The 27,168-nt window shown below is 39.3% G+C and overlaps 1 protein-coding gene and 1 non-coding gene across 4 annotated transcripts in view; one reads left to right on the top strand and one right to left on the bottom strand.

The window, feature by feature from the left end:
• Positions 1 to 6,215: 6,215 nt before the first annotated feature.
• Positions 6,216 to 27,168, bottom strand: part of TFCP2 (transcription factor CP2) — a 47,950-nt gene continuing 26,997 nt past the window's right edge. For 2 of the 3 annotated variants that reach the window (XM_008140681.3, XM_054719073.1), the window contains 12 exons: positions 26,268 to 26,373; positions 22,379 to 22,485; positions 18,839 to 18,991; positions 17,935 to 18,045; positions 17,287 to 17,375; positions 15,596 to 15,644; positions 15,099 to 15,192; positions 14,199 to 14,289; positions 9,882 to 10,003; positions 9,292 to 9,434; positions 6,779 to 6,830; positions 6,216 to 6,352 (listed from right to left, as the gene is read on the bottom strand). In XM_008140681.3, coding sequence (XP_008138903.1) covers positions 6,315 to 6,352; positions 6,779 to 6,830; positions 9,292 to 9,434; positions 9,882 to 10,003; positions 14,199 to 14,289; positions 15,099 to 15,192; positions 15,596 to 15,644; positions 17,287 to 17,375; positions 17,935 to 18,045; positions 18,839 to 18,991; positions 22,379 to 22,485; positions 26,268 to 26,373 — 1,155 coding nt within the window. In that variant the 3' untranslated portion in view covers positions 6,216 to 6,314. The remainder of the gene's footprint in view (positions 6,353 to 6,778; positions 6,831 to 9,291; positions 9,435 to 9,881; positions 10,004 to 14,198; positions 14,290 to 15,098; positions 15,193 to 15,595; positions 15,645 to 17,286; positions 17,376 to 17,934; positions 18,046 to 18,838; positions 18,992 to 22,378; positions 22,486 to 26,267; positions 26,374 to 27,168) is intronic. The other variant, XM_008140682.3, reaches the window with a different exon arrangement.
• On the top strand, positions 16,982 to 17,105 carry LOC114231312 (small nucleolar RNA SNORA28). Its single transcript, XR_003617265.2, has one exon. It is a non-coding gene; the product is annotated as a small nucleolar RNA SNORA28 (small nucleolar RNA).

Below are 27,168 nucleotides of genomic sequence, written 5' to 3'. Positions count from 1 at the left end.
CAACCCAAGCCTCCTGCTTGCTCCAGCTCTGTGGCCGGCCGCCATCTTGGTTGGGTTAATTTGCATACTCACTCCTGATTGGCTTGTGGGCGTGGCTTGTGGGCATAGTGGAGTGATGTTTAATTTGCATGTTTCTCTTTTATCAGTGTAGATAGCAAAATCCAGGCCTCCATGGCTGAGTGGTTGAGTGTTGACCTATGAGCCAGGAGGTCATGGTCAGGGCACATGCCCGGATTGCTGGCTCAGTCCCCAGGGGGGTATGCGCAGGAGGCAGCCAATCAATGATTCTCTCATTGATGTTTCTATCTCTCTTTCCCTCTCCCTTCCTCTCTGAAATCAATAAAAATATATATATTTTTAAAAGATAGCAGGCCGTGGCCGGTTTGGCTCAGTGGATAGAGTGTCGGCCTGTGAACTGAAGGGTCCCAGTTCGACTCCAGTCAAGGGCATGTGCCCAGGTTGTGAGTTTGATTCCCAGTGGGGGGCTTGCAGGAGGCAGCCGATCAATGATCCTCTCTCATCATTGATGTTTCTCTCTCTCTCTCTCCCTCTTCCTTCCTCTCTGAAATAAATAAAAATATATTTAAAAAAATAAAATAAATAAAAATAAAAAGATAGCAGAATCCAATTTGGCAATAAGCTCTAAAACAGTCAAAATATCATCTGAGCCCTGCGCGGTGTGGCTCAGTTGGTTGGAGTGTCTGTGAAACAGAGGGTGGTGAGTCTGGTTCTCTCTCAGGGCACTGCCCACGTTTCAGGATTAATCCCTGGTAGGGGTGCATGCAGGAGGCAGCCAGTTGATGTTTCTCTCTCTATATCTCTCTCTCTCTCCTTTCCTCCCTCTCAAAAAAAATTTAAAAAATCAATAAGAACTACAAGACATTTTAAAAAAATCATCCGAACCTCTAACAAACATCACAACCATTTTCACAGGGTTACTTATTCAGCATTTCATTTTCTTGATAGAATCACTAACTAAAATTACCTCAATGGTGCCAGTTGGCTCATAACTGCAATTCTGCCTCCAGCCTATGCAGGGCCTATGGAGGTCAAATGACCAGGAAGCTCAAGTGCAGTATATTAGAAACTAAAAGAAAAGTGAAAAGAAATGCTAATATTATTAACATGTAAATAACAACCTTGGACATCCAATTGTAAATGTTACTGCTTTGTCCTAGACCATGCTGCTATGTATGTATGAACCAGCTCAGAATGCACAAATCAGGGATGGTTTGTTTGTTTGGGGAACAATAAAGTCAAAGCAGAATAGGTAGAAAAGACATACTATCAAGAGCAGCAGCCAACAACAACAACAACAAACAGCAGCCACCAATGAAAAGCAAAGGTCAGATTTTAGGTCCTGGGCAGTGTTTACACAATTGTCTTACACCAGTGGTTCTCAACCTTCCTAATGCCGAGACCCTTTAATACAGTTCCTCATGTTGTGGTGACCCCCAACCATAAAATTATTTTCGTTGCTACTTCATAACTGTAATTTTGCTACTGTTATGAATCGTAATGTAAATATCTCTGTTTTCCTGATGGTCTTAGGCTCTACAGCAGCAGTTCTCAACCTGTGGGTCACGCCCCACAGGTTGAGAACCGCTAGCAGGGTCACCTAAGACCATCAGAAAACAGAGATATTTACATTACGATTCATAACAGTAGCAAAATTACAGTTATGAAGTAGCAACGAAAATAATTTTATGGTTGGGGGTCACCACAACATGAGGAACTGTATTAAAGGGTCTCGGCATTAGGAAGGTTGAGAACCACTGTCTTACACTTATGTGTACATTTCGTAGAAGAAAAGGGACCACGTGCTAATCTGACAAGCTTAGGAAAGGCCTTCATGGTGGCTTTGCAAACTCAGAGACCTAAAATAATCACAAAGGACGGTCTGAAATTAAAACTTTTAAACTAAAAACAGTTTATGGCAGATAGTCATGTCCTCTAGAAACTTCCCTAACAAAAGTCAATCTTTATCTTATGTAAGCCTGCCTCTCATCTTATGCATCTGTGTCTGGGAGAACATTCCTTTGGAATGTCAGGGTAACTCCCTTTTCTTCCAAACCCCTCAGAGCACAACCAAGGCACCACGGTGGAGACCATAAATCCTCTCATTGTTATTGTTATCATGTTAATTGTTAAGGGTTAACTATCCTGTGTCCACCTAGGTATAAGATGTATGTGTCTATCATTTACTTTTCATTCAATCCCAGAGGTTTCCCGGCTTTGCTTCCTCCCAGCTCCCTAATCTATCACCAATGAATTCCATGTAACCCACTTTCATCTTCTGATTGTAATGTATAAAGTAAGATGCAAAACTGCCTTTCTCCCATGAGAAATATATTTTTTAAAAAAGTAAAACTGCCATTCTCTGGAGTATTATCTTAATCTGTTGAGGTTTTGCTTTCCAGGCAATTGTTGACAGTTTGGCTCTAATAAACTCACAAAAATTCTTGATAGGATTAAATGTTTCTTTTTCTTTTATATATATATATATATATATTTATATATATATATATATAAAATACAAAATAATTAGCCATTTACATGCAATAAACTGGCATAAATGAGAAACAGCTAGTTCCATATGCCAAACTTTCCTCACTTGCCAAGCCTCCCCATGCTCCTCCCACTCTCAGTGGTGAGATCATGACCTACTCCTCACAACATACCCAATGCCTGACAGCACCTGACTTCCAGGAATTAAAAGGCCTGCCCGTCATGTGGACGGCTTTCTCAGGTCTTTCAGACGCTAGTGGTCTTGTATTCATTGTCCTATAATCTCTTTCCAGACAATATGGCCATTCCCATTTCTCCTCCTTTTAAATGACTTCTTAAAGAAATCATTTATGTGGGCAAACATTCTTATTGGGCCATAATACTGGACCAAGTGTTACTACTTACTAGATACATTTCATGAAGTGACTAGTTCTCAATTCTTAGAGTCCTGCAAATAGCTCTTTCTTTTTTATTTCCCAATAACCCCCTTTTAACTACCAAGTCTTTATACAGCAGATTCTTCTAGATGGAACCTATTACACTTCAAGGGAACAGAACAGACAATGTTAAGTCAAATAGGATGCTACTCTCCTCTCAGGAGGGCCTAAAATCTAAACATTCTCCTTCTCATATACCCTCACACTAACAGAAACACTAAACTACTTTAAATATCAACTGTCACATTGTTTAAAAGGTAAAATCCAGCAAATTTGACTTCTAGGAATATATCTTAGAGATACATGCAAAAAAATTCTGATGATGCCCCTTGGCCAGTGTGGCTCAGTGGTAGAGTGTCAGCCCTCAGACCAAAGGGTCGAGGGTTAAACATCAATTTGTTGCCTACCGTATGCACCCCATCTGGGGATCGAACCCACAACCCAGGTATGAGCCCTGACTGGGAATCCAATCACAACCTTTCAGTACATGGGAGGATGCTCCAAACAACTGAGCCACACCTGCCCGAGCATGGGAATGGCCATTTTTTAAAAAGGATGATGTGGAACTATAAATTCTAATATAGAACTATGTTCAATGTATGTCACATAAATACAAAAAGAAAATTGCAGACTATTAGTTATTACATGAACCCATCTGAGTATTTGTGTGTGGGGGAGAGGAGAGAGAGAGAGAGAGAAAGGGAGAGAGGGAGAGAGAGAGGGAAAGAGAGATATGGGCAGGTACTTTTTTAAAATGATGACCTCTGTGGAATGGAACTAGGAGGTAAGTAGTAAGTTATAGTGTTCTTTATTATTTGAATTTATCACTTTGTACATGACTTTCACAATGAAAAAGCTAGTTTTAAATTTTGATTTAATAGAAAGGGTAAACCATGAACAGATGCCATTTTTAAAGAAGGTGAATAATCACAATACCAATTCTTACTAATTATATAGTACTAGAGGCCTGGTGCACGAATTCGTGCAACAGTGGGGTCCCTTGGCCTGGCCTGCAGGATCAGGCTGAAACTCGCTCTCCAACATCCCCCAAGGGGTCCTGGATTGCGAGAGGGCACAGGCCAGGCCGAGGGACCCCACCGGTGCACTATCAGGCCTGGGGAGGGACGCGGGAGGTTGGCCAGCTGGGGAGGGACTGCGGGAGGGCTCCAGGGCATGTCCAGCCTGTCTTGCTCAGTCCCAATCAGCCAGCAGCAAGCTAACCTACCAGAGTGTCTACCCCTGGTGGCCAGTGCACATCATAGCAGCTGGTCGACTGTCTGCCCCCTGGTAGTCAGTGCATGTCATAGCAAGCAGTTGAGTGGCCTTAGCATATTATTAGCATATTTCGTTTTGATTGGTTGACTGGACGACCAGACACTTAGCATATTGGGCTTTTATTGTATAGGATTGGCACTACAAATATTTTTCTGAAGCTAAAGAAAACCTAAGAGATTTTTCTGGATAATTTAAGGATCTGTGATTACAAACTTGTATGAATTCATTCCTACAAATTTGAAGACTACTCTAAAAAAAACACCCTAACTCCAAGTAAAAATTAGTAAGTGTAAGTTTATAGTAAATATATTAATAGAATTCTATGTATCATTTGCAGTAAACAAGAGTCACAGATTGAGATTTAGACTGGATCTTAATCTATTCCAACCCTCCTAGCCTAACATCATTCAGACAGAATAGGAAAAAAACAAAATCAACACAATAGAAGCCTGCTGAGAGAGCTGACTTCCCTGAAGCTGAGAACCAGTCTTAGGAATATAGTATACTAGAAATGTCCCTCTCAAACGGAGACATCTGGTAATCATTCACTAAAAAAAGATTTTGGTCTAAGATGCCAAGTTGCCCAGGTCAGTTCTAAACAAGTTAGTTGACTTAATTTTCTAGTTTCAAAGTTTTCAATTTGTTTCCAATCAAAAGAAACAGACTATGTTGCAGGTTGATTTTAATGAACAAAAATCTGTATAAAAACATTTAAACTTTATCAAATTCTTTAAAAACACACACATCCAAATCCAGTACATAATCTTTGAACATTATCTTTTTCAACTCAACATATGTATAAAGGGATTTCGGGATAAAACTTTACATGTGAAAAAAAAAAAAAGGACCCATAGTCTTACACATGTAAACACACAATCATTCTTTAAGAAATAACAAAAATATATGGGAAGAATGTGAATGGAATCAGAAGGAATTTCTTGTAAAGCTTAAATAAAGGAACACCACAGGAGTAAAAGAACTTCCTATACCAAGAGAAAATGCAGAGAGGGGAAAGAGAAAGAAGGGGTTAGTTTATCTCATTAATAAATAGTTTGAAAAAGTCATTCAAGAACAGTGAATTTTGGGAGCTACAGAAAACCTCTAGTTTTCACCACCTCAAATTCTGTGATCTGATAACTGAAGGTGCTTACAAAGCACTTATGTTTTTACTTTTTGTAGATTTTGATTTGTTCATCATTAGGTGTGGTTTGTCCCTTTCAGTGGTTAAGTACCCAGTTCTCACTCAGTGTTATGTCCTATTCACCAGAAGAGCCACAGTTAGAAATGATGACAAACACCGGGTACTGCAAGGGTGGCCGTAGTGAGTGGCAATTTTTAAGAACCAGACTGCCTGGTTTTGGATTTCAGCAGCACACTGCCTGCTAGCTGCCCGTTACTCAGCAAGCTACTTAGCCACTACATGTCTCCATTTCCTCATCTTCAATTAGGGATCATTATTACCTACTTCATATAGGATTATTAAGAGGATTTAACAAGATAATCCATTAGAAGAATTTATCACACTGCCTGGCACAAATAAATGCTCCATAAATGTTAGCTAAAATTAATATTAGTCATAGTATTACAGGGGAACCAAAAGAAAAATTCTCTTTGATGAGGTTTTCAGGGGCCAACTGTGGTAAAAAGCCAGTTTATGTTTGATGCAAAAGAGATTGAGGCTCTAGTCTTATGAATATAGATGTTCACTTTTTTTATATTAGAAAAAAATTACACAGATCCATATCACAAAATTTAACATCTTCCCATTAAACATCACACAATTATCATCATCATTATATCCTACATACACCCCAAATGAAATGGAGTTTCTACTGATATTCAATAACAACAGAGTCCAGAAATTTTAACTAAGAAACAGCTGCAGAAATGCATGTTGGGCAGTAATCTGTGTATGCCACAAGAGCTTGGGCCAACACAGATGGCTGAGATTCTGCCTCCATGGCCTGGACTCCCCCCCCCTCCCCCCGAGTCAGGGTCCTGCAGACCTTCAAATCTCCATTTGCAACCCCTTCGAGAGAGGCGTTTCCAAGAGGTGAAGGAAGCAGCAGCCAGTGAGGATGGAATGCCCCACACCTACTTCAGTATAATATGATAGCTATCATTGGTTTCTGCTGTAAAAAAAGGGAAAAAAAGAAAGAGAGAATAATCTTTAAGTCACCTTTAAGACACATTAGGAAAGAAAAAATACAGTTAGGTTCTTTTGAGAAAAAACAACAACAACAAACACAGCAGAGCAAAGAGCAGTGTATGTATTAATTATCACAGAATACTTATAATAAATTTGTATTATAAAAACATGCCTCAATTTCCTCATTTGTCCATGAAAGGCGAAAGAGAATGGCAGAGAATCATCAGTTATACTTTGTCTATTCTGATAATGACAAGAAGCCAATTCATACAAAGGAACAACCTCTAATGTGATGTCACTTTCTCTGCCTCAAATATGGTGATTGATACCTTCCCTCTCTCCTCAAAGAAGCATGAAAAAAACCTCTTAAGCTCCTTAGAAAAAGGTATTTGTTTTACTATTTTATTACCTTTCATGGTGTCCAGAATAAAACAGGCTTCTTCCTGAAAATTCTGTATCATCTGAAAAAAAAAAAAAAAAAAAGCAAGAAAATTTGCTGATTTTAAAAAACTTTGGTTTGTTGTATTTATTTTGCTTATGTGGCTTTTTATAATATTTAGATTTGAGTGAAAAATAATCCTTTGTTTTGTTTTCTCCCATTTAGTTTTTAAGTTTTAAAAGTGAAGTCGTTTAAAACAGTGATCTTAAAATTGGAGCATTTTCCTGAGTTAACACCAAGACTTTCCCAGAGGCACACAGACACTGAGAGGCCCATATGCGAGAACTGACCCCTAGTTCTCCAACTTCCATATCTACTCTTTTCTAAAACTGCCTGAAAGCCTCTTCAGTTTTCCTTTCTCACTTTTCCTTCTCAAACTCCCTTTCCCCACTTTATAAAATAAAGGCATGAGTTTCACCTTCCTGGAATCCTACCAAAATGCATTGCCCTGGAGTATAAAAGGTTCCAGAATGCCCCAGTATAACTGCAACTGTAAACTCTAATGACTTAGTGGGTCACATGGTTACCAATTCTTTCTTTTCACCAGAACTGGAGTGACCTAATCACAAATTGTCAAGTGACAGATGATTCAAAATAATTTTTGACAATAATACTATGTAATTTTTGGCACATAACTCAGAAGTTAAAAAAAATAGAGCAATGTTGTCATAACAAAACCCCATCCATTGCTATTGGTCAATAAACATGAACCAGGTTCCATAACACTTACATCTAGAGGAAAAAACAGATGGAATTGATGCTGAACTTTATTTCATGCTATAGGCAGTATTCATCTAGAGATGAATTAATTGTGTGTGAGACAGGGGGTAGGGAATCAAACAATCCCATCCATCTCATTACTAGATGCATTTATAATTTATAATAAATTTTTTCTTAATGTTTAATAATTACTCGTCAAAACGTGTAATACATTTATATTGTTTTAATCAACTGTATAATTAATAATGTTAATTCTAGTCAGAGAAATAATCTATCAATTTTACTGAAACAAATTTTTTATTGATTTTTTTTTTTTTTTGAGAGAGGAAGAGAGAGGGGAGAGAGAGAAAATATCAATGATGAAAGAGAATCATTGATGGGCTGGGGATCCCCTACTGGGGATCAATCCCACAATCCAGGCATGTGCCCTGATAGGGAATTGAACCGTGACCCCCTGGGGTCATAGGTCAATGCTCAACCACTTGAGCCACACTGCCTGGACCTGAAACAACTTTTTTGTTGAAGCAAATGTTTGTCTCAATTAAATATGATAAAATAATTAATAAAAAATGTTCAAGCATAAAAATGTTATGGTAAGATAAAATTATATGGAGAAGTAAATATAAATATGAATTCAAGGAAATTATATAAAAATTCTGTTGAAAAGCATATTCATGTATTTCTTTTAAACAGATGATGGTATTAAATCACTTGTATTTAGGTTACATGGAATATAGTTAGAACAGTGAAGGAACCATTTCAGAATTATTTTATTAAAAAAACTTTTTTTCTAATCTTCACCTGAAGACATGCTTAGAGAGGAAGGGAGTGAGAGAGAGAGAAACAATGATTGGCTGCCTTCCAAACATGCTGCAACCCAGGTATGTGCCCTGACTGGGAATCAAACTGTCAACCTTTCCGTGTACAGGACACATCACTCAACCAACTGAGCCACTCCAGCCAGGCAACCATTTCTTTTTTTTAAAAAATATATTTTTATTGATTGCAGAGAGAGGAAGAGAGAGAGAGAGAGAGAGAGAGAGAGAGAGAGAGAGAGAGAGAGAAACATCCACGATGAGAGTGAATCATGGATTGGCTGCCTCCTGCAAGTCCCCCACTGGGGATCGAGCCCACAACCCAGGCATGTGCCCTTGACCAGAATCGAACCGGAGACCTTTCAGTTCGCAGGCCAATGTTCTATCCACTGAGCCAAACCGGCTAGGGCACCATTTCATTTTTTAAATGTCATATAATATCCCCAGAAATAGCATCCTTTGCAACTTCATTTAAACTTAAAAAAGCCCTGGCCCGTGTTGCTCATGATTAGAGGGTCAGCCCTCAGACCAAAGGGTCTCGGGTTCAATTCCCAGTCAAGGGCACAAACCTTGGTTACAGATTCAATCCCAGGCTCCGGTCAGTCAGGGTGTGTGTAGAAGGCAACCAATCAATATTTCTCTCTCTTTTTCTCTCTCTGCCCCTTCTCCCCTCCCTTCCACTCTCTCTAAAAGTCAATGGAAAAAATACCCTCAGGTGAGGATTAATAAAAAATAAAAATAAATAAACTTAAGAGTAAAAATTTTAAGTCCCTAAAAATGTGCAAAGAAATACATATTTAAAAAAAATTATTTTAGGAGGTAATCAAGCAAAAACATCTGGGAACCTCTGGTCTAGAAAACAGAGCACTCTGCCCCAATAGAACTGCTCTTGCTCCTGCTATATGCCCTGACAAATTCACTGGTGATTCAGCTGTACTGAAAATCTACCTCATCACTAATGAGCACATGGATTCCCGTTGGCCCCTGCTTGTAGATCTGGCTGATCTGGCAAGGGGAAATGCTGAAAAGCTGAGCAATTTTTTCTGTCAATTCAACAGCTGTCAGTTCTTCTAGGTAGATGGCATGGTACACTGCAAAAAGAAGGGAGCAATGGCAGTCAGTACAAAGTTTATCTGTTCTTAAACTTTATCTGCTCTTATCTGTGCCCCTGACTGGTAATCTGATCATTAGGAATGCCCAATTTCTGAAGGACTCAAAGTCAAATCCTGAGTCTTCACTCAACCACTTGCTTGTGGTTGAGAGTAAGTTACTTAAGATCCCTAAGCCTCATTTTCCTAACCTAAATGTGGGAGATAACAATAAAATCTACTGCAAAGAGGAGATACTAGTAAAAATTCAAATGTGTAAAGAAGTGCTGAGAATAGTGCCTGGCATATATTAGGAACTCAAGCTATTACCATTACTTCTAGCAAATGTCTTCTAAATCTGTTATTTGATAAATTCCTATCACACATGCTTGTAAGTAATCTCTTTACCTTTTCTTCATATCTTTCCTGGCCTTGTCCTGAATGACCTACCGAAGAAAGTACCATTTGAGTCTCCATCCTCGTGCTTCTGCTGCTGCTGCTGCTGCTGCTGCTGCTCCCTCAACTGCAAGGATTCCTGACAAACATAAATGGTTAGCCTTGGGCGCACCATCCTAGTGAGAGAGGAAAAAAGCTGTTAGTCTTATATTTTTCACAGCAAGCACATTTTAAGGGACAACTCGTGTAGTTATGGTAACACTATAGAGCAACGGTTGAAAATTGGCAGCCCAAGGGCTAATGCAGCTCATTTGACCTGTTTTATTAGCTTCCATGTGTGTTTGTATATGGGTGCGCGCATTTAACTGAATTCCTTTCAACAGAAGGCACCATATACACTGAGTGGCCAGATTATTATCATCTCTGAATGCATAATATTCTGGCCACTCAGTGTATATCCTATATAATAAAAGGCTAATGTGCAAATTGTCCCCTCGACCAGGAGTTTGACCAGCAGGCAGGCTGGACAACCGCCCATGTCCCCTCCCCCGGCCAGGCTGGCTGGACCCCACCCAAGCACGAATTCATGCACCCGGCCTCAGATATATATATATATATATATATATATATATATATTAAAAGAATAATATGCAAATTGACCGTCACTCCAACACACAAGAAGGCCACCCCCATGTGATCAAAGATGGCTGCCCCATGTGGACACAAGATGGCTGCCACAAGATGGCCAACAGGGGAGGGCAGTTGTGGGTGATTAGGCCAGCAGGGGAGGGCAGTTGGGAGGGACCAGGCCTACAAGGGAGGGCAGTTGGGGGTGACCGGGCTGGCAGAGAAGGGCAGTTGGGGGTGACGAGGCTTACAGGGGAGGACAGTTGTGGGGGGACCCAGGCCTGCAGAAAAGGGAAGTTGGGAGGGACCAGGCCTGCAGGGGAGGGCAGTTGCGGGGGACCAGGCCTGCAGGGGAGGGCAGTTGGGGGTGACCAGGCCTGCAGAAAGGACAGTTGGGGGGGGGACCAGGCCTGCAGGGGAGGGCAGTTGGGGGGAACCAGGCCAGCAGGGTATGGCAATTAGGGGCGACAAGGCTGGCAGGGGAGGGCAGTTAGGGGCAATCGAGCCAGCAGGGGAGGGCAGTTGGGGGGAACCAGGCCTGCAGGGGAGGGCAGTTGGGGGGAACCATGCCTGCAGGGGAGGGCAGTTGGGGGGAACCAGGCCTGCAGGGGAGGGTAGTTGGGGGGACCATGCCTGCAAGGGAGGACAGTTGGGGGGGGGGGACCATGCCTGCAAGGGAGGGCAGTTGGGGGGGGGACCAGGCCTACAAGGGAGGGCAGTTGCGGGGGGATCAGACCTGCAGGATAGGGCAGTTGGGGGGAACCAGGCCAGCAGGGGAGGGCAGTTAGGGGTGACCAGGCCTGCAGAAAGGACAGTTGGGGGGGGGACCAGGCCTGCAGGGGAGGGCAGTTGGGGGGAACCAGGCCAGCAGGGGAGAGCAGTTAGGGGTGACCAGGCCTGCAGAAAGGACAGTTGGGGGGAACCAGGCCGTCAGGGGAGGGCAGTTAGGGGTGACCAGGCCTGCAGAAAGGACAGTTGGGAGCGACCAGGCCTGCAGGGGAGGACAGTTAGGGGCGACCAGGCCAGCAGGGGAGGGCAGTTAGGGGTGACCAGGCCGGCAAGGGGAGGGCAGTTAGGGGCAATCGGGCTGGCAGGGAAGCAGTTAGGTGTTAATCAGGCTGGCAGGGGAGTGGTTAGGGGGTGATCAGGTTGGCAGGCAGAAGCGGTTAGGGGCAATCAGGCAGGCAGGCAGGCGAGTGGTTGGGAGCCAGCAGTCCTGGATTGTGAGAGGGCAGTTGGACATCCCTCGAGGGGTCCCAGAATGGAGAGGGTGCAGGCTGAGGTGAGGGACACACCTCCCCTGCCCTGTGCACGAATTTTGTGCACCAGGCCTCTAGTGTGTGTGTGTGTGTGTGTGTGTGTGTGTGTGTGTGTGCTGAGTGGCCAGATTATTATGCGTTCAGAGATCATAATAATCTGGCCACTCAGTGTAAACCTCTGAATTTTGGCTTTTCAAAAATCAGATCTGGCAATCCAAAGCCCTCATTCCACAAGACAACAAGATAACAATCAGCTGTTCTCTCGTAGGGGGTATGCATTCTTCAGTACACCCCAGGCTTGACTGTCACTCATTTACATGTGGCCTCTGTAGTCACCTGAGTTAGTGACCTTTGATGTACAGGTTAGAAATACAGATGTTCCTCAGCATTCGATGGGGTTATGTCCCAATAAACCCATCATAAATGGAAAATGTCATAACTCAAAAATGCATTTAATACATCTAATCTACCAAAGATCATAGCTTAGCCTAGCCTACCTTAAACATGATCAGAACACTTACATGAGCCTACAGTAGCGCAAAATTATCTTACTGCCATTGCTCAGCATTATTGTATTACTACAAATTCGTGCACAGGTGGGGTCCCTTGACCTGGCGAGATTGGGCTGATTGGAGCCAGCTGGGGGAAGGGATCAAGGGAGATTGGCTGGCCACAGGAGGTTGGCTGTGGGAACACACTGACCACCAGGGGGCAGCTCCTGTGTTGAGTGTCTGCCCCCTGGTGGTCAGTGCATCATCATAGCAACCGGTCAATCAGTTATTTGGTCGACCGGTCATAACGGTTGCTTAGGCTTTTATATATATAGATAGATACTACTTATCATTTGTGCCAGGAAAAGACCAAAATTCACAATTCGAAGTACAGTTTCTACTGACTGCATATCACTTCCACACCATCATAAAGTTGAATAATAATAAGTCGAGTCATCATAAGTCAGGAATCATCTATATTCAAAATGCATGAGCCAGCCCTGGCCAGTGTTGCTCAGTGGTTAGAGTGTCGGCCTGTGCACTGAAGGGTCTCATGTTTGATTCCCAGTCAAGGGCACGTACCTGGGTTGCAGGTGCATGTGCAGGAGGCAACCAGTCAATGTGTCTCTCTCATATTGATGTTTTTTTTTTCTCTCTCTCTCCTTCCTCTCTTCCACTCTCTCTGAAAAGCAATGGAAAAAAATATCCTCAGGTGAGGATTAAAAAAAATTTTTTTTTAAACACACAAAAACCTAAGTAGCCTAAGCCTTCTTTCTGTTCTTACTTCTTTGGAGAGAGTGGAAGGGAGGGGGAGAGACTGAGAGCAAGAGAAACATGAATGTGAGAGAGACACATCGATTGGTTGCCTCTACATGTGGGCAACTGAGGTAGGTGCCAAAACCAGTTAGTGCTGTTCTTACTTCTTTGATAGCCCTATTTGATCTCATTACCTTATTGCTCCCTATTTCTTTCTTTTTTTTAATTTAATTTAATTTTTTCCATCACTGCTTCCTGTTTTTTAGTGCTCTTTAGATAATACATGTAAAAATGAAATATCCATTCTTTTTCTCCAACTAATTTACTCCTGAATTTCACCTCTTTCCTTAAAATTTTTCAAGATTATAGCCAACCTGATAACTCCTGTGATGTACAAACACAAATACTACACAATCTGTTTCATTATATTTAGTAACTGATTTGGTTTTATGGCATTGACCTGTATGTTTTTTCCATTAATATTACTAGTACCTATTGGAAATTGGAAATCACAAAATGGGTCTATAAGTCACTCTCTGTATTATAAATAATGTTTGTAAGAAGATCACTTAAGCAATTCCTGTACAAACTTAAGAATGATCTCTTTTCTAGCTAAAACTGAATTCAGAGCCTTAACATCTGTTGTTCCCTCTGCCTAGAAGGCTCTTCCCTCATAGTTTCGTTTTCTCATAACAGTTTAAATAATCCCTCCTTCCATCCAAGTACTAACCAGACCTGGCCTTGTTTAGCTTCCAAAATCAGGGTGGTGTGGCTGTAGATGATAAATAATCCCTCCTCAGAAAGATCTTTTCTAACCAAATGCTGGGTACTCTATAGGTCACAACCTTGTTTTTGTTTGTTTTACTTCAAAGTACTATCACTAACCAAAATACTGTTTATATCTTTATCTCTCTTTCCATTAGAAAGTAGTATCCATGTTTATTTTGCTCACCAATATATCCCCAGAGCCCAATGGCTCATAATAGGGACAATGAATATTTACTGAATGAAAAAACTACGTGAAAATAAAAAATGGGATATCATGAGGAATTCCTTGAATCAAGTGTAAGAAAGGATATTTTTCATCTTTGTTTATTTGGTACAGAGTTAGCATTCAAATAGAATGTTTTGACAAGATGCATTTAGCTATGCAACAAAAATTGTGAAGAATCCCTGAATCCAAATCCATTTGAAATCCAACCTCACTGATATTTTAACACTAAACACTAATCACATACCGGCCTTTTAACGCATTAAAAAGTCTGATTCCATCTGCAGGGCCACAGATTTGGATCACATCATCTCTAGTTAGTTTCAATAAATCTGCCCCTGAAATAAATATAAGAAAATGGGTGATAGAGGCAAAGATTTTCTTTGTGAATGACTATTAAAATGGGCTCAGTTACAAGGACACCTCATTACTACTATGTTATAATCCATAATCTTTTGCATGGTATGTAAGGCCCTCCATGACCTGGGCCCTGCTTCATCTTCCACCTCAGTTCCCACCCAATTACTTCCCCACTTAACCCTACGTTTTCATCATAATGATGATGTCTAATGAGAAGTTGCTCCTCCTGCCTGAATTAACCTTCACTGTCTGACCAACAGATTCCTCCTCATTCTTCACGCATCACACATGTTCCGAACCCCAGACCCTCCTCTAAATGCCTAACTTTGTATCTACTACATCACAACTACTTGTTTACCCTTTTTTTTTTGGGGGGGGGGGGCGGGGGCGGTATTTTGATTTGATTTTTTTGATACTAGATAATGAATGATCAGGAAATATGTATGTCTTATACATCTGTGTATTCCTACCATACCTGGTAACCGAAGGTATTAAATAAAAGTGGAATGTGCAAATAAAATACAATATAGTGATATCAAGAGGAAATTTCAGACTACCTCGAAATGTTCCTTGATAAAATACTATGTGAAGTGTTATAAAGAATAAATATTTTAAAATTAAAGTGAGTTTAAACTAAGAGATTTTTCTTTTTAAGTATTTCACAGCACGCACACACACACACACACACACACACACACACACACACACCCTCACATGGATACCAGAAGGCCCTAGAATATAAAAGAATATCCCATGCTGGAGAAAACAAAGGACAAGCAAATTTAACCTGAGAAGTTTGTAAAAAGCCTTGTGAATGTAGAAAACCGGTTTCGATGCAACCATTGCTGAGCTTCCTGAGGTGTGGTTGTTGGCAAGAGGTTCTGAAAGAGAGAAAGCAATTTTTTTTGGAACTAAATAGGGTGAATTTAAAAAAGGCAAATATTATTAGGTAACACATAGCCAAACACACCCACACTCAAATAGGCCTAGTTTGCTTGGAAGTTGTTTGTACATCAGTCTTCTTTCTCTAACCATACAAGATACCCTTGGAATTCCATCCTTATCTTCCCCACTAGATCGTAAATTCCTTAAATACAAGGGTCCTGCATTACTTGTTTTATATCTTCAGTCCCTAGCATAGTATCTGTTCATAGTCAAAATTCAATAAATGTTTGTTTAATGAATGAATGAATACTCCTGACAAGTTGGACACTTCTACTGAACTGCACAGTCATCAAAGTATTATCAGACATTCAAATAACTGACATTTAACTTTAGACTTACATCTGTGACTGGAGGGGGCGGCTCTGGCTGGTGGTTTGGTGAACCATTTCTAAAGAAACATTTATAATGAAAGGATGAGTCCATGACACATACTAAGGTTCATCATCATTCTTTACTCTCATAATAAGTCCTAAACTAGGAATTTAAAGAAATCTGTGCTTTCTCATAAAACACTCTTATTCTTGGATCTAATACTTCTATTATCTACTAATTCATTGTAAAGATTTTGGGGGGAGAAGCTATGACATTTGCAACATTTTATTATTATTGGAGAAATTGGGGGGGGGGGAATCAAGATTCCAGTAAGTTGTGACTTATTAGATAAATTACGGCATAAACAGTATTTAATATAAATTTATTAGAATATAAACTGTCAAGAGTATAAAAGTAATCAATATATTACTGCATAAAATATATAAATGTACAGACATACAGAAAAATATTAGAATAAAATTTATGAAATGCAATGATATCCCACATTTTTTATAATAAAAACAATAATTATTTTTAAAACAGCTTCAAAAATTAGTGCTATCTAATTTGTAATCCAAGGGCTATTTCTACACCGTAGGTTTTTCCCTGTACTTCCTTTTGTTTTACAGACTGTCCCTCTTCCCTAATGTTTACTTTTTTTATGAGTGGAAATTTGAGCCTAATAATGAAGTACATGACAAAAAGGGGGGGGAAACCCCTCTTAAATCCCATATAATAATTAAAATTGCTTATAAGTAGGCTGAATAATCCATGTGAATAATAAGAGATTTTTCTTTCCTAAAAGGTATTTTTTTTTTCTTTTGGCCTTAACTGCAAAATTCAAATTCAGTCTTCAAATTTAGTAACTTATCTCAAGGCCCTAATTAACTATTCTTTCTACAACTTCTACTTATTTTTATTCTTAATTGATACATGTTGAATATTTAAGCCACCTTAATGAAATATTTCAGAAATAGGTTGAACACAGAGCCTAAATAAATTAAAAACAAACATTACAACCAAGCAATATATTCACACATTTCACAGCTTATTTGAAATTTCAATATGGCCCATGTGGAATATGTGCTAATAGGGTGATAAGACACTCTTTAGCTATCATGTTCAACCTTCTTCCCCTGATTAACAGCGATTCATGATAATTAGGTGTTAGGATCATTCTTAATAAGTAACAAAACAGATATTAATGTTTGTACAACTGTGTTTCAATTCCGATGACCAATCTGGTGAGAGTATGATCAGGAAGTGAAATAATAAAAAAAAAGCAGTTCTAGGGAGAAGTGAAAAGCCCAGAAAATCAGTCCCTGACTCACTAAAAACTGACCGTAAAAGTGATTTTCTAATGGGAGGAAAAAATAAGAGAAAGGGGTATATAAAACTCTTTCAGTCTCTTACCGGCAACACTCTGGCAGATGATCAAAACTGTCTGATGCAATTTGAGCTTGCCATAGCAACAAAGTCTAACCTATTCCAGTGTACTCTCCTCTATGAGACAAGGCCTTACATAGACACAGACAGTGTTAAAAAACAAAATACCTTCCGTGTCTTTGAAGGTAATTCAAACCTCAGTTACTATGTAAGTCCATCAAAGCCTGACCAAATAGAAGTACTGATTGATTTAGAAAGACCTTGTCTATAGAAAGATAATAAAAAATACACATTTAGTACAGACACAAGTTAATTTCATTTCCCAGACTTACCCTTCCCCAAGGGAAAAACTGCTATGCGAACTGTTGAAGCCAGGGGATGGGGAATTATTGACATATGTGATTTCGGGCCATGGAGAACACTACAACAAAGGAAAACTTAGATACTAAAAAGTATAATTGACCCTAATGTTCCACCAAAACATGTTTACTTAAATGGCACATAATATGTTTACTTAAATGGCACATCTTGATTAGTAAAAGTAAATTTTAATTCTTCAGAGCCCCGCATAATTAAGAGGTCAAATAAATTTTGAACATGTGGAAAACAATTTTTAAAAACTGAGATATAACTGATATATTATATTAGTTTTAGGTAAATCACAAGATAATAATTAGATATATGTAATTGATTGGACTTTTTCTTGAGTAAAAAGTATTGCCCTAGCCGGCTTGGCTCAGTGGATAGAGCCTCAGCCTACGGACTAAAGGGTCCCAGGTTCGATTCTGGCCAAGAGCACATGCCTGGGTTCGATCCCCAGTGCGGGGTGTGCAGGAGGCAGCCGATCAATGATTTCTCTCATCACTGATGTTTCTATCTCTCTCTCCTTCTCTCTTCCTCTCTGAAATCAATAAAGACATATTTTTTTAAAAAAGAGTAAAAAGTATCGATTAAAATTGTCACCAAAAGAAATCCTTTACCTCTGTAAGTATAGTGGTCTCATAGGAAGGTTGATATTTCTCCTTTTCATGAGGTGTTCGTTTCTCCATTTTCTCTCTATCTGTTTTTTGCTTTCTGTCTGCACCTTTGGGCTGAAATGAGAAATACTTTGTTTTAAACTCACCCTCAACCCAACAGTATTATTTCTAAAAATGTAAACAGTCACAAATGATACAAAGATATATTCTAATGACATAAAGACAAAATGCATAATTGCATATAAATCTGAAAATAGGAAATTTAAATGTTTGAGGAAGTCAAAAAAGAATAGGAGATCTATAACTATGGACATGGAAAGATCTCTAAAGCACACAGTTAACTGAAAAAAGCAAGCCTCAAAGAGTTCATACCGTATAATCCCATTTATGTTTGAAAGAAAAGAAAATATATGTATACCTATGAACATGTGTACATAAAAGCACAGAAGGGACGAGAAGGATACATACACACCAAATTATAACAGTGGTTACCTGTGGGCAGAGGTTGGAGAGTCAGGGTAAGAGTGATAAAGGGGAACGTCAGTGTTGTGCTTGGAATACCTTTGTATTAATGAATCTTTTTAAATGAGAACATATTTATCCACATGATAAAGACCAAAATAAGGAAAGAAGATCAAGTATAAATGTAAGCAAAACTGTTCACTTTTCATAATTTTTGTGCATTTTTAAAAGAGCTTATCACTTTAACAGGCTTTAAGAGCATTCAATGAAAATCCATGAGTTTTCATAGTTTTGTTTTTGGAAAAAAAAAAACAAAACACAAAAACACACACACACACACACACACACACAAAACAACAAGCTGGCTTTTTGACTTGGTGACTAAATGTTACAACTGAAAGACAAGGCAAGTAGTTCCAAGGGCCACCACAATGCCCAGGAATACCTTGAAGACTTTGATCTGGCAGCTGGCTGAGTGCAAGTGCTCAGTATAGTCCCCGTTCTCATTCTCCTTGAAGGTATCGATTTGTACTCGGAATGGCACTCCCTTTTCTCCGCCATGTTTCCTCATGGTGAATTCTGTGCTAATACAATGCACCTGAAGAGAAGACAATGTCCAGGTTTCAGTACTGCTGGCCAGACAAACCAGTCAACAACATTTTTGAGCAACTACTAATAGCAAAACTTTTCAAAAGCATTGTGAACACCTACAAAAACAACTATTACTCTTTTTATCTTGAAGAATTTATACCAGCTGTGCCAGTTAATAATGCAGATTTTTTCAATAGATGGGATTACACATATGTTGATATATATGCAATTTTATGTGTATGCTATTTTGTTGTATTGACAGCAAGCTTCAAAACTTCATATGTCAAAATTTCTGACGGTGTGCCGAAACCAGTTTGGCTCAGTGGATAGAGCGTCGGCCTGCGGACTGAAGGGTCCCAGGTTCGATTCCGGTCAAGGGCATGTACCTTGGTTGCGGGCACATCCCCGGTGGGGGGTGTGCAGGAGGCAGCTGATCGATGTTTCTCTATCATCGATGTTTCTAACTCTCTATCCCTCTCTCTTCCTTTCTGTAGGGAATTAATAAAATATATTTAAAAAAAAAAATTTCTGAAGGTGTTAACATCATAGATATTTTTACGCTTAAAATGTCGAATTTTGCCAAAACCGGTTTGGCTCAGTGGATAGAGCGTTGGCCTGCAGACTGAAGGGTCCCAGGTTCGATTCCGGTCAAGGGCATGTACCTTGGTTGCGGGGACATCCCCAGTAGGGGGTGTACAAGAGGCAGCTGATCGATGTTTCTCTCTCATCGATGTTTCTAACTCTCTATCCCTCTCTCTTCCTCTCTGTAAAAAATCAATAAAATATATATTTTTTTAAAAAGTCGAATTTTGTGCCAAAAAAGAGCATTTGCGGAAAGTTTTAATTCATTATTTTGAAGAAAAAGTTATCGTAATACTTTGGGAAGCTTATGGTGAACATGCTCCATCTCAAGATACTTGTGAATGCTGGTTAAAATGCTTTAAAAGTGATGATTTCAATGTGAAAGATAAAGAATGTCCAGGTCAACCAAAAAAGTTTGAAGACCAACAATTACAAGCATTATTGGAAGAAGATGCATGTCAAACTCAAAAACAACTTGCAGAAAGATTAAATGTTGCTCAGCAAACAATTTCCAATAGTTTACAAGCAATGGGAAAGATTTTAAAGGAAGGAAAATGGGTGCCAGATCAACTGAATGAAAGACAAATGGAAAACCGAAAAGTCATCAGTAAAATGTTGCTTCAACAGCACAAAAGTAAGTCTTTTTTGCATCGAATTGTGACTGGCGATTAAAAGTGGATTTATTTTGAGAACACGAAATGTACAAAATCATGGGTTGATCCAGGGCAACCATCAACATCGACTGCAAGGCCAAATCGCTTCAAAAAGAAGACAATGGCCAGGACCGGTTTGGCTCAGTGGATAGAGCGTCGGCCTGTGGACTGAAAGGTCCCGGGTTCGATTCCGGTCAGGGGCATGTACCTTGGTTGCGGGCACATCCCCAGTAGGGGGTGTGCAGGAGGCAGCTGATCGATGATTCTCTCTCATCGATGTTTCTAACTCTCTATCCCTCTCTCTTCCTCTCTGTAAAAAATCCATAAAATATATTTAAAAAAAAAAAGAAGACAATGCTCTGCATTTGGTGGGATCAGGAAGGGGTGGTGTATTATGAGCTTCTAAAACTAGATAAAACTGTTAATACTGATTGCTACCGACAACAAATAATCAATACGAACCATGCTTTGATCGTAAAATGACCAGAATGGGCGGGCCAGAAGTCACAGCAAAGTAATTTTGCTTCATGATAAAGCACCATCACACACTTCAAAACCAGTTAAAGACACGTTAAAAGATCTTGCGTGGGAAGTATTAACCCACCCGCTATATTCACCAGAACTTGCTCCTTCAGATTACCACTTGTTCCCATCGATGGCACACCCACTTTCTAAGTGGCACTTCAAAACGTACTAAGACGTGGAAAATTTGATCTCTGAATGGTTTGCCTCAAAACAAGTAAAGTTCTATTGGGACGGTATCCACAAATTACCTGAAAGATGGGGAAATATGTAGCTAGCAATAGACATTACTTTGAATAAAGCGCTTTTGATGTTTCTCTTGAAATTATCATGTTTTCTTTGATTACAAAATCCTCATTATTAACTGGTACACCTGGTATTCTAATGATGGAAATAAGGAAGACTTAAATGATTTACAAATGCAAACAAAATAGATCTAATGTTGCCCTAGCCAGTTTGGCTCAGTGGATAGAGTGTCGGTCTGCTGACCAAAGGGCCCCGTGTTCAATTCCGGTCAAGGGCACATACCTTGGCTGCAGGCTCCTCCCTGGTCGGGCCCTGGTCAGGGACCCTGCAGGAGGCAACCAATCGATGTGTTTCTCTCACATCGATGTTTCTTTCTGTCTTCCCTCTCTCTCCCACTCTCCCTAAAAATCAATGGAAAAATATCCTTGGGGGAGGATTAACAACAACAACAACAATAGATCTAATGCTAACAAAAGCTACTGTGAGGAATCAAATTAATGAACTGCTTCAGAGAATACAGAGTTAACATAAAAGAGAAGTGATTTCTGTTAGTGAAAGTTTCCTGGACTTTTAGATGGATTTTAGCAAGTGGAGGCACCATCTACTAGTCTGCTGGGAAAACAGTGTGTATGAAAGCTGGCAATAGGAGGAAAACGGTTTGCCTGGCTTCTGCATAAAGTCTAAGACCTTGGTGAATCTGAACAGTGGAACTCTGAATGACCAAATACTAGCCTGGGTAAGTTATTAACTTCTCTAAGTGTCAAGGACTAGTCCTACTCCACAGGATTATTGTTGAAAATCTTAGATAAAATTATGTATACAAAGTGTTAACATGGGAACCACCTAAATTATTAGCTATCATGATGACAAATAAGAATTTTCAAGGAAGCTACCCAAAGGTGATAATCATATATGCAAATCAAATTTTACGTATAAGATGTTCAAAATAACCTTATGGATAACAGTGAAAAATTAGGACAATCTCAATGCTAAATAATCATTAGATAAGTTATGGTATATCCAGAATAAAATACAGGGTGGGGCAAAAGTAGGCTTACAGTTGTGAGTATGCAAAACACAAAGTGTATTCTTATTATTTATTAATTGTTGTATTATTTTCCAAAGGAACAGCTGTAAACCTACTTTTGACCTGCCTTGAATTATGTAGCCGTTAGTAAGCATTTTGGGGAGGAACAAAGGCATAAACTGGGGAAATGAGAAGAGCAATTAAGAAACTCCTCAATGCTTTCAGGACCATGTTGAGGAGTCTGCACTTGAGAGTCACACTGGAGCCCTGTAAAGATTTCCAACTCAACGTGTTTTATTCTTTAAGAAACAAATTTGGAGTAAGGATGCTCTTCATAACTGGAACCCCATTTGCCATGCCTTACCTGAATAAACACAGATGTCCTCTTGGCAGGGTCCCACAGGAACTCCACTGTGTTTAGTTGGTTTGGATTGGCCCTAGGATCGATTATACCCACGGACATTGGGATATCTGAGAAGCAAATGGTATTCAGTGAACAATTCTGAGTGCTACTGGGTTTAAGTAAGAAAGCACCGATTCTTATACAGGTATTGTTGGTCCTTAGTTACCAAGATTTTTATGTAAACCTCTTTTTGCCAGTGAAAGAGGTTTGATTAGAGCTAACATTAATCTAAATATTTTGCTTCTGAGTATCTTTTCTCTACTTTAAAAAGTTTAATTCTACTTAAAAATAGATTTAGTCTACACACTAGCTCTAGTGTCATGAAAATTGTAACATAATCTGCTTCACTTCGTTTTTAGATTAGTGTTACTGCTAGAAGTACACTAAGAGTATTGCTATAGAAGGATAAAGTAGAGTGTCTGAATAAAGGCATAAAGTACTGTATCACAGATAGAAGTGGGAATGTCATCAAATAATCCTATAGCAGAGTGACACATCTTGTACTCAAGAGGTAAGCAAAAATGAATGGGCTTTAGTAGAACTTTGCATTCCATTCTATATAGCACAAACTCAAATACCATTCCCTGACTTCTATTAATATTCAAACTAAGAGATAAGGCCAGGCTGATATTATTATAACTGTGCTCTAACTATACTGTTTTAGTATCAATGATTTAAACAAGAGAGCATTAAGTGGATCCCACTCCACAGTGTTAGTTGTGTTGGATTCATCCTACATCCAACTTTATTACATGGATATCTGTATGAGAACCAGTGCTTTCTCAGATAAATATAGTAGTGCTTAGATTTAACTATGTTTACCAATAGGAGATAGTAACCAATAAGAGATCAAAGACACAGATGCTGGGATTTAAAGTATGTTTATGAAGAGAGCCTGTGCATATTTGTAAAGATCTTTCCCTTTTGTGCCATGGTTTAAGAAAAATAAATTCTACTCTGGAGAAAGGTAGAAAAACTTGAACTGCAAACCAAGAGACATAGATTCTAATCCCAGGCCTCTTACTTAAGGTAAGACAAAGCACTAATCTAGCTCTCAGGTATTAGTAAAATAAAAGAACTTTGAGGAATTTAGGGGCAAAACCTGGCCTTTTATACACTACTCAAAACAAAATATCAGACCTGGACTAGCCAAAACAATCTTGAAAAGTAACAAGATTGGAGATCTCATACTTTTTTATTTCAAAACTTCCTACATGCCCTGGCCGGGTAGCTCAGTTGATTAGAGCATCATCCCAATACGCCAAGACTTCAGGTTTGATCCCCGGTCAGGGCACATACAGGAATCAACCAATGAATGCATAAATAAGTGGAACAACAAATCAATGTTTCTCTCTCTCTCCTTTCCTCTATCCCTATAAAAATTAAAGAAGAAAAAAAACTTACTATGAAGTTACAATTATTAAAAATGGTGTGAGCCCTATACAGTTTGACTCAGTGGACAGAGCAATGAAGCAGATTAAAGGGTCCTGGGTTTGATTCTGGTCAAGGGCACGTTCCTGAGTTGCGGGCTCGATCCCCAGTCCTGGTTGGGGCGCATCAAAGAGGCAACCAAGCGATGTGTCTCTTCATATCAATGTTTCTCTCTCTCTATGTCTCTCCCGCTCCCTTCTATTCTTTAAAAATCAATGGAAAAAGTATCCTTGGGTGAGGATTAAATAAATAAACAAAAAACTGGTGTGGTACAGGCATAAAGATGAATATACAGACAAATGGAACAGAATAGAGAGTTCAGAAACAAACCTTCATATATATGGCAAAACGATTTTAGACAAGGGTGACAAGGCCAGTCAATGGTAAAGGATATCAACAAATGGTGTTGGAAAAACTGGAAATCCACATGCAAGGAATGAAGGTGGACTCTTACTTTACAGCATATATGAAAACTAACTTAAAAAATGGATCTACACTGCCCTCTCCGGGTATGGCAGTTGGTTAGAGCATCATCCCGATATACCCATGTTGCGAGTTCAATCTCTAGTCAGGGCACATACAAGAAAGCAATTAATGAATGTATAAATAAGTGAAACAACAAAGTGATGTTTTTCTCTCTCAAAACAAACAAAAAACAAACAAACAAGAATTTCCTTCCTCAAAAAGAAATATCTACATCTAAACCTAAAACTCTTAGGAAAAACTTCATGATACTGGATTTTCCAATGATTTCTTAGATATGACACCAAAAGCACAGAAAAAAAAAACACAAAAAAATATATAGTGGACTATATTAAAATTTAAAACTTTTGTCCATCAAAGGACACTATCAACAGTGAAAAGACAACCTACACAGAATGGGAGAAAATATTGTAACTCATATATCTGATGTGGGTTTAACATTCAGAATATATATAGAACAAAACAACCAGATTCAAAAATGAGCAAAGGTGTCCGGGGTGGGAATGGCTAGTGGTGGTGAGGGGGGCAGGGGGGGGGCGGTGGAGGGGTGTCAATTGGGAAAAAAGGAGACATATGTAAAACTTTAGAAAATAAAAAAAAATTTTTAAATGGGCAAAGGATTTGAATATACATTTCTCCAAAGATATACAAATGTACATGAAAAGATACCCAACATCACCAATCATTAGAGAACTATAAATCAAAATCACAATAAGATACCACTCCATATCTATTAGAATAGCTAATATTAAAAAATAGAAAATAAGTGTTGGTGCCGAAACCGGTTTGGCTCAGTGGATAGAGCGTCGGCCTGGGGACTGAAGGGTCCCAGGTTCGATTCCGGTCAAGGGCATGTACATTGGTTGTGGGCACATCCCCAGTAGGGGGTGTGCAAGAGGCAGCTGATGGATGTTTCTCTCTCATCGATGTTTCTAACTCTCTATCCCTCTCTCTTCCTCTCTGTAAAAAATCAATAAAATATATTTTTAAAAAAAAAGAAGGAAAATAAGTGTTGGTAAGGAAGTAGAGTAATTAGAACCCTTGTGCAATTCTGATAGGAACATAAAATGTATAGCCTCAAAAAAAAAAAAATGTATAGCCTCTGTGGAAAACAATATGGTGGTTACTTAAAAAATTTTAAATAGAATTATCATATAATATAGCAATTCCACTTCTGAGTATACACCCAAAAGAACTGAAAGCAGAGACTGAAATAAGTATTTGCACACCCAGGTTCATAGTAGCATTATTCATTCACAATAAGCAAAAGGTGGAATCAACCCAAGCATCCACTGAGGGGGTGAATGGATAAACAAAATGTGCTATCTATATACAATGAAATATTATCTATAGTAATAAAAGTGTAATATGCTAATTAGACCGGATGACCTTCCGGTCTAATTAGCATATTAGCCCTGCGAGGAAAGCCCCAGTCCCGGGTGCCTGCCGGTGGCCAGAGGGAAGCCAGTGCCGGCAGCCGTGGGAAGGAAGGCCTATTCTTGCATGAATTTCGTGCATCGGGCCTCAAGTACAGTCATAAAAAGGAAGGAAATTCTGACACATCCTACTACATAAATTAACCTTGATGATTATGCTAAGTGTAATAAGCCAATCACAAAAAGATAAATACTGGATAATTTTATGTATTAAAAATAATTAAAATTTTATGTTATGTATATTTTACAACTAAATTAAAAAGAAATAAAAGCAACAAAAAATCACCCTGAAGTAATGAATATGATTGTTCTGGAACTGAAGTGTCTCCACTTTCTAACTTTTGGTATCATCATACTAGTAAGCTTTTATACTTAATAACCACTTCCAAGTACATGCTAATTGAGCCCCTGAAGCATTTTGAATCAAAGTAAACTCATGAACACCAATTCTCAGGCCATAGTTTATAGGCCTTTCCTGGGAATAGATTCTATTAACTCACCAATGTCAAGAATTCTATCTCCAGGTCGGTTCCACCTCCAGCCCTCCAGCTGCTGGTGTTCAGTGTATTGTAACCGTCTGTCATGGAACACTACACGGAATATACTCTAAAAGGAAGCAACAAAATCAAATGATAATAGGATTCCTTCAAAATCAATGCTGACAAACAAAAAATTGCAGAAGTCACCCCCAGTTGGTTTTTAGATACAAGCTAAAATTGTTTTTCTTCTTTTTTTAAAATATATTTTATTGATTTTTTACAGAGAGGAAGGGAGAGAGAGAGTTAGAAACATCGATCAGCTGCCTCCTGCACACTCCCCACCGGGTATGTGCCCACAACCAAGGTACATGCCCTTGACCGGAATCGAACCTGGGACCCTTGAGTCCGCAGGCCGACGCGCTATCCACTGAGCCAAACCGGTTAGGGCTAAAATTGTTTTTCTTAAGACCTATTTCACTCTAAGACCCACACCATACCAAGCTCTAATTCAAGGTAAATTTTGTAATTGCTCAGATATAATCTTTACAATGAACCAGTGCCATATTTGGCTGAAACATCAGTTCTGATGGTAACTAAGCATAAAGGACTCATATCAGTAGCATTTCTACATGCCCCTACTGCTATCATGTAATATTCGGCTTGGCTCTTCAGATCGAAAACTCACCAAGGCCCTTGCTTGCTAACCCGCCATATAAACACAGAGCAGGTAGCAGCTATTTCCATCAACCTTACTTCTATTACTCTTACTTTTCGGAGGTGCCTATTCATATCCTTCTTATCATCTTTCACAGCCGCTGCCCAAACGCCTCTGTCCCAATTGTACTGTGAATTCATTACCATCAGTCTGGACAAAGAAAACTGCTATTCGTCAACACTAGCTTCTGTTTTCCTTGCAAAAAAA

This window comes from Eptesicus fuscus, chromosome 7, assembly GCF_027574615.1.
Source record: "Eptesicus fuscus isolate TK198812 chromosome 7, DD_ASM_mEF_20220401, whole genome shotgun sequence".
NCBI lineage: Eukaryota > Metazoa > Chordata > Mammalia > Chiroptera > Vespertilionidae > Eptesicus > Eptesicus fuscus.
The sequence above is the reverse complement of the archived record's forward strand: the minus strand, read 5'-3'. Positions and strand labels throughout refer to the sequence as shown.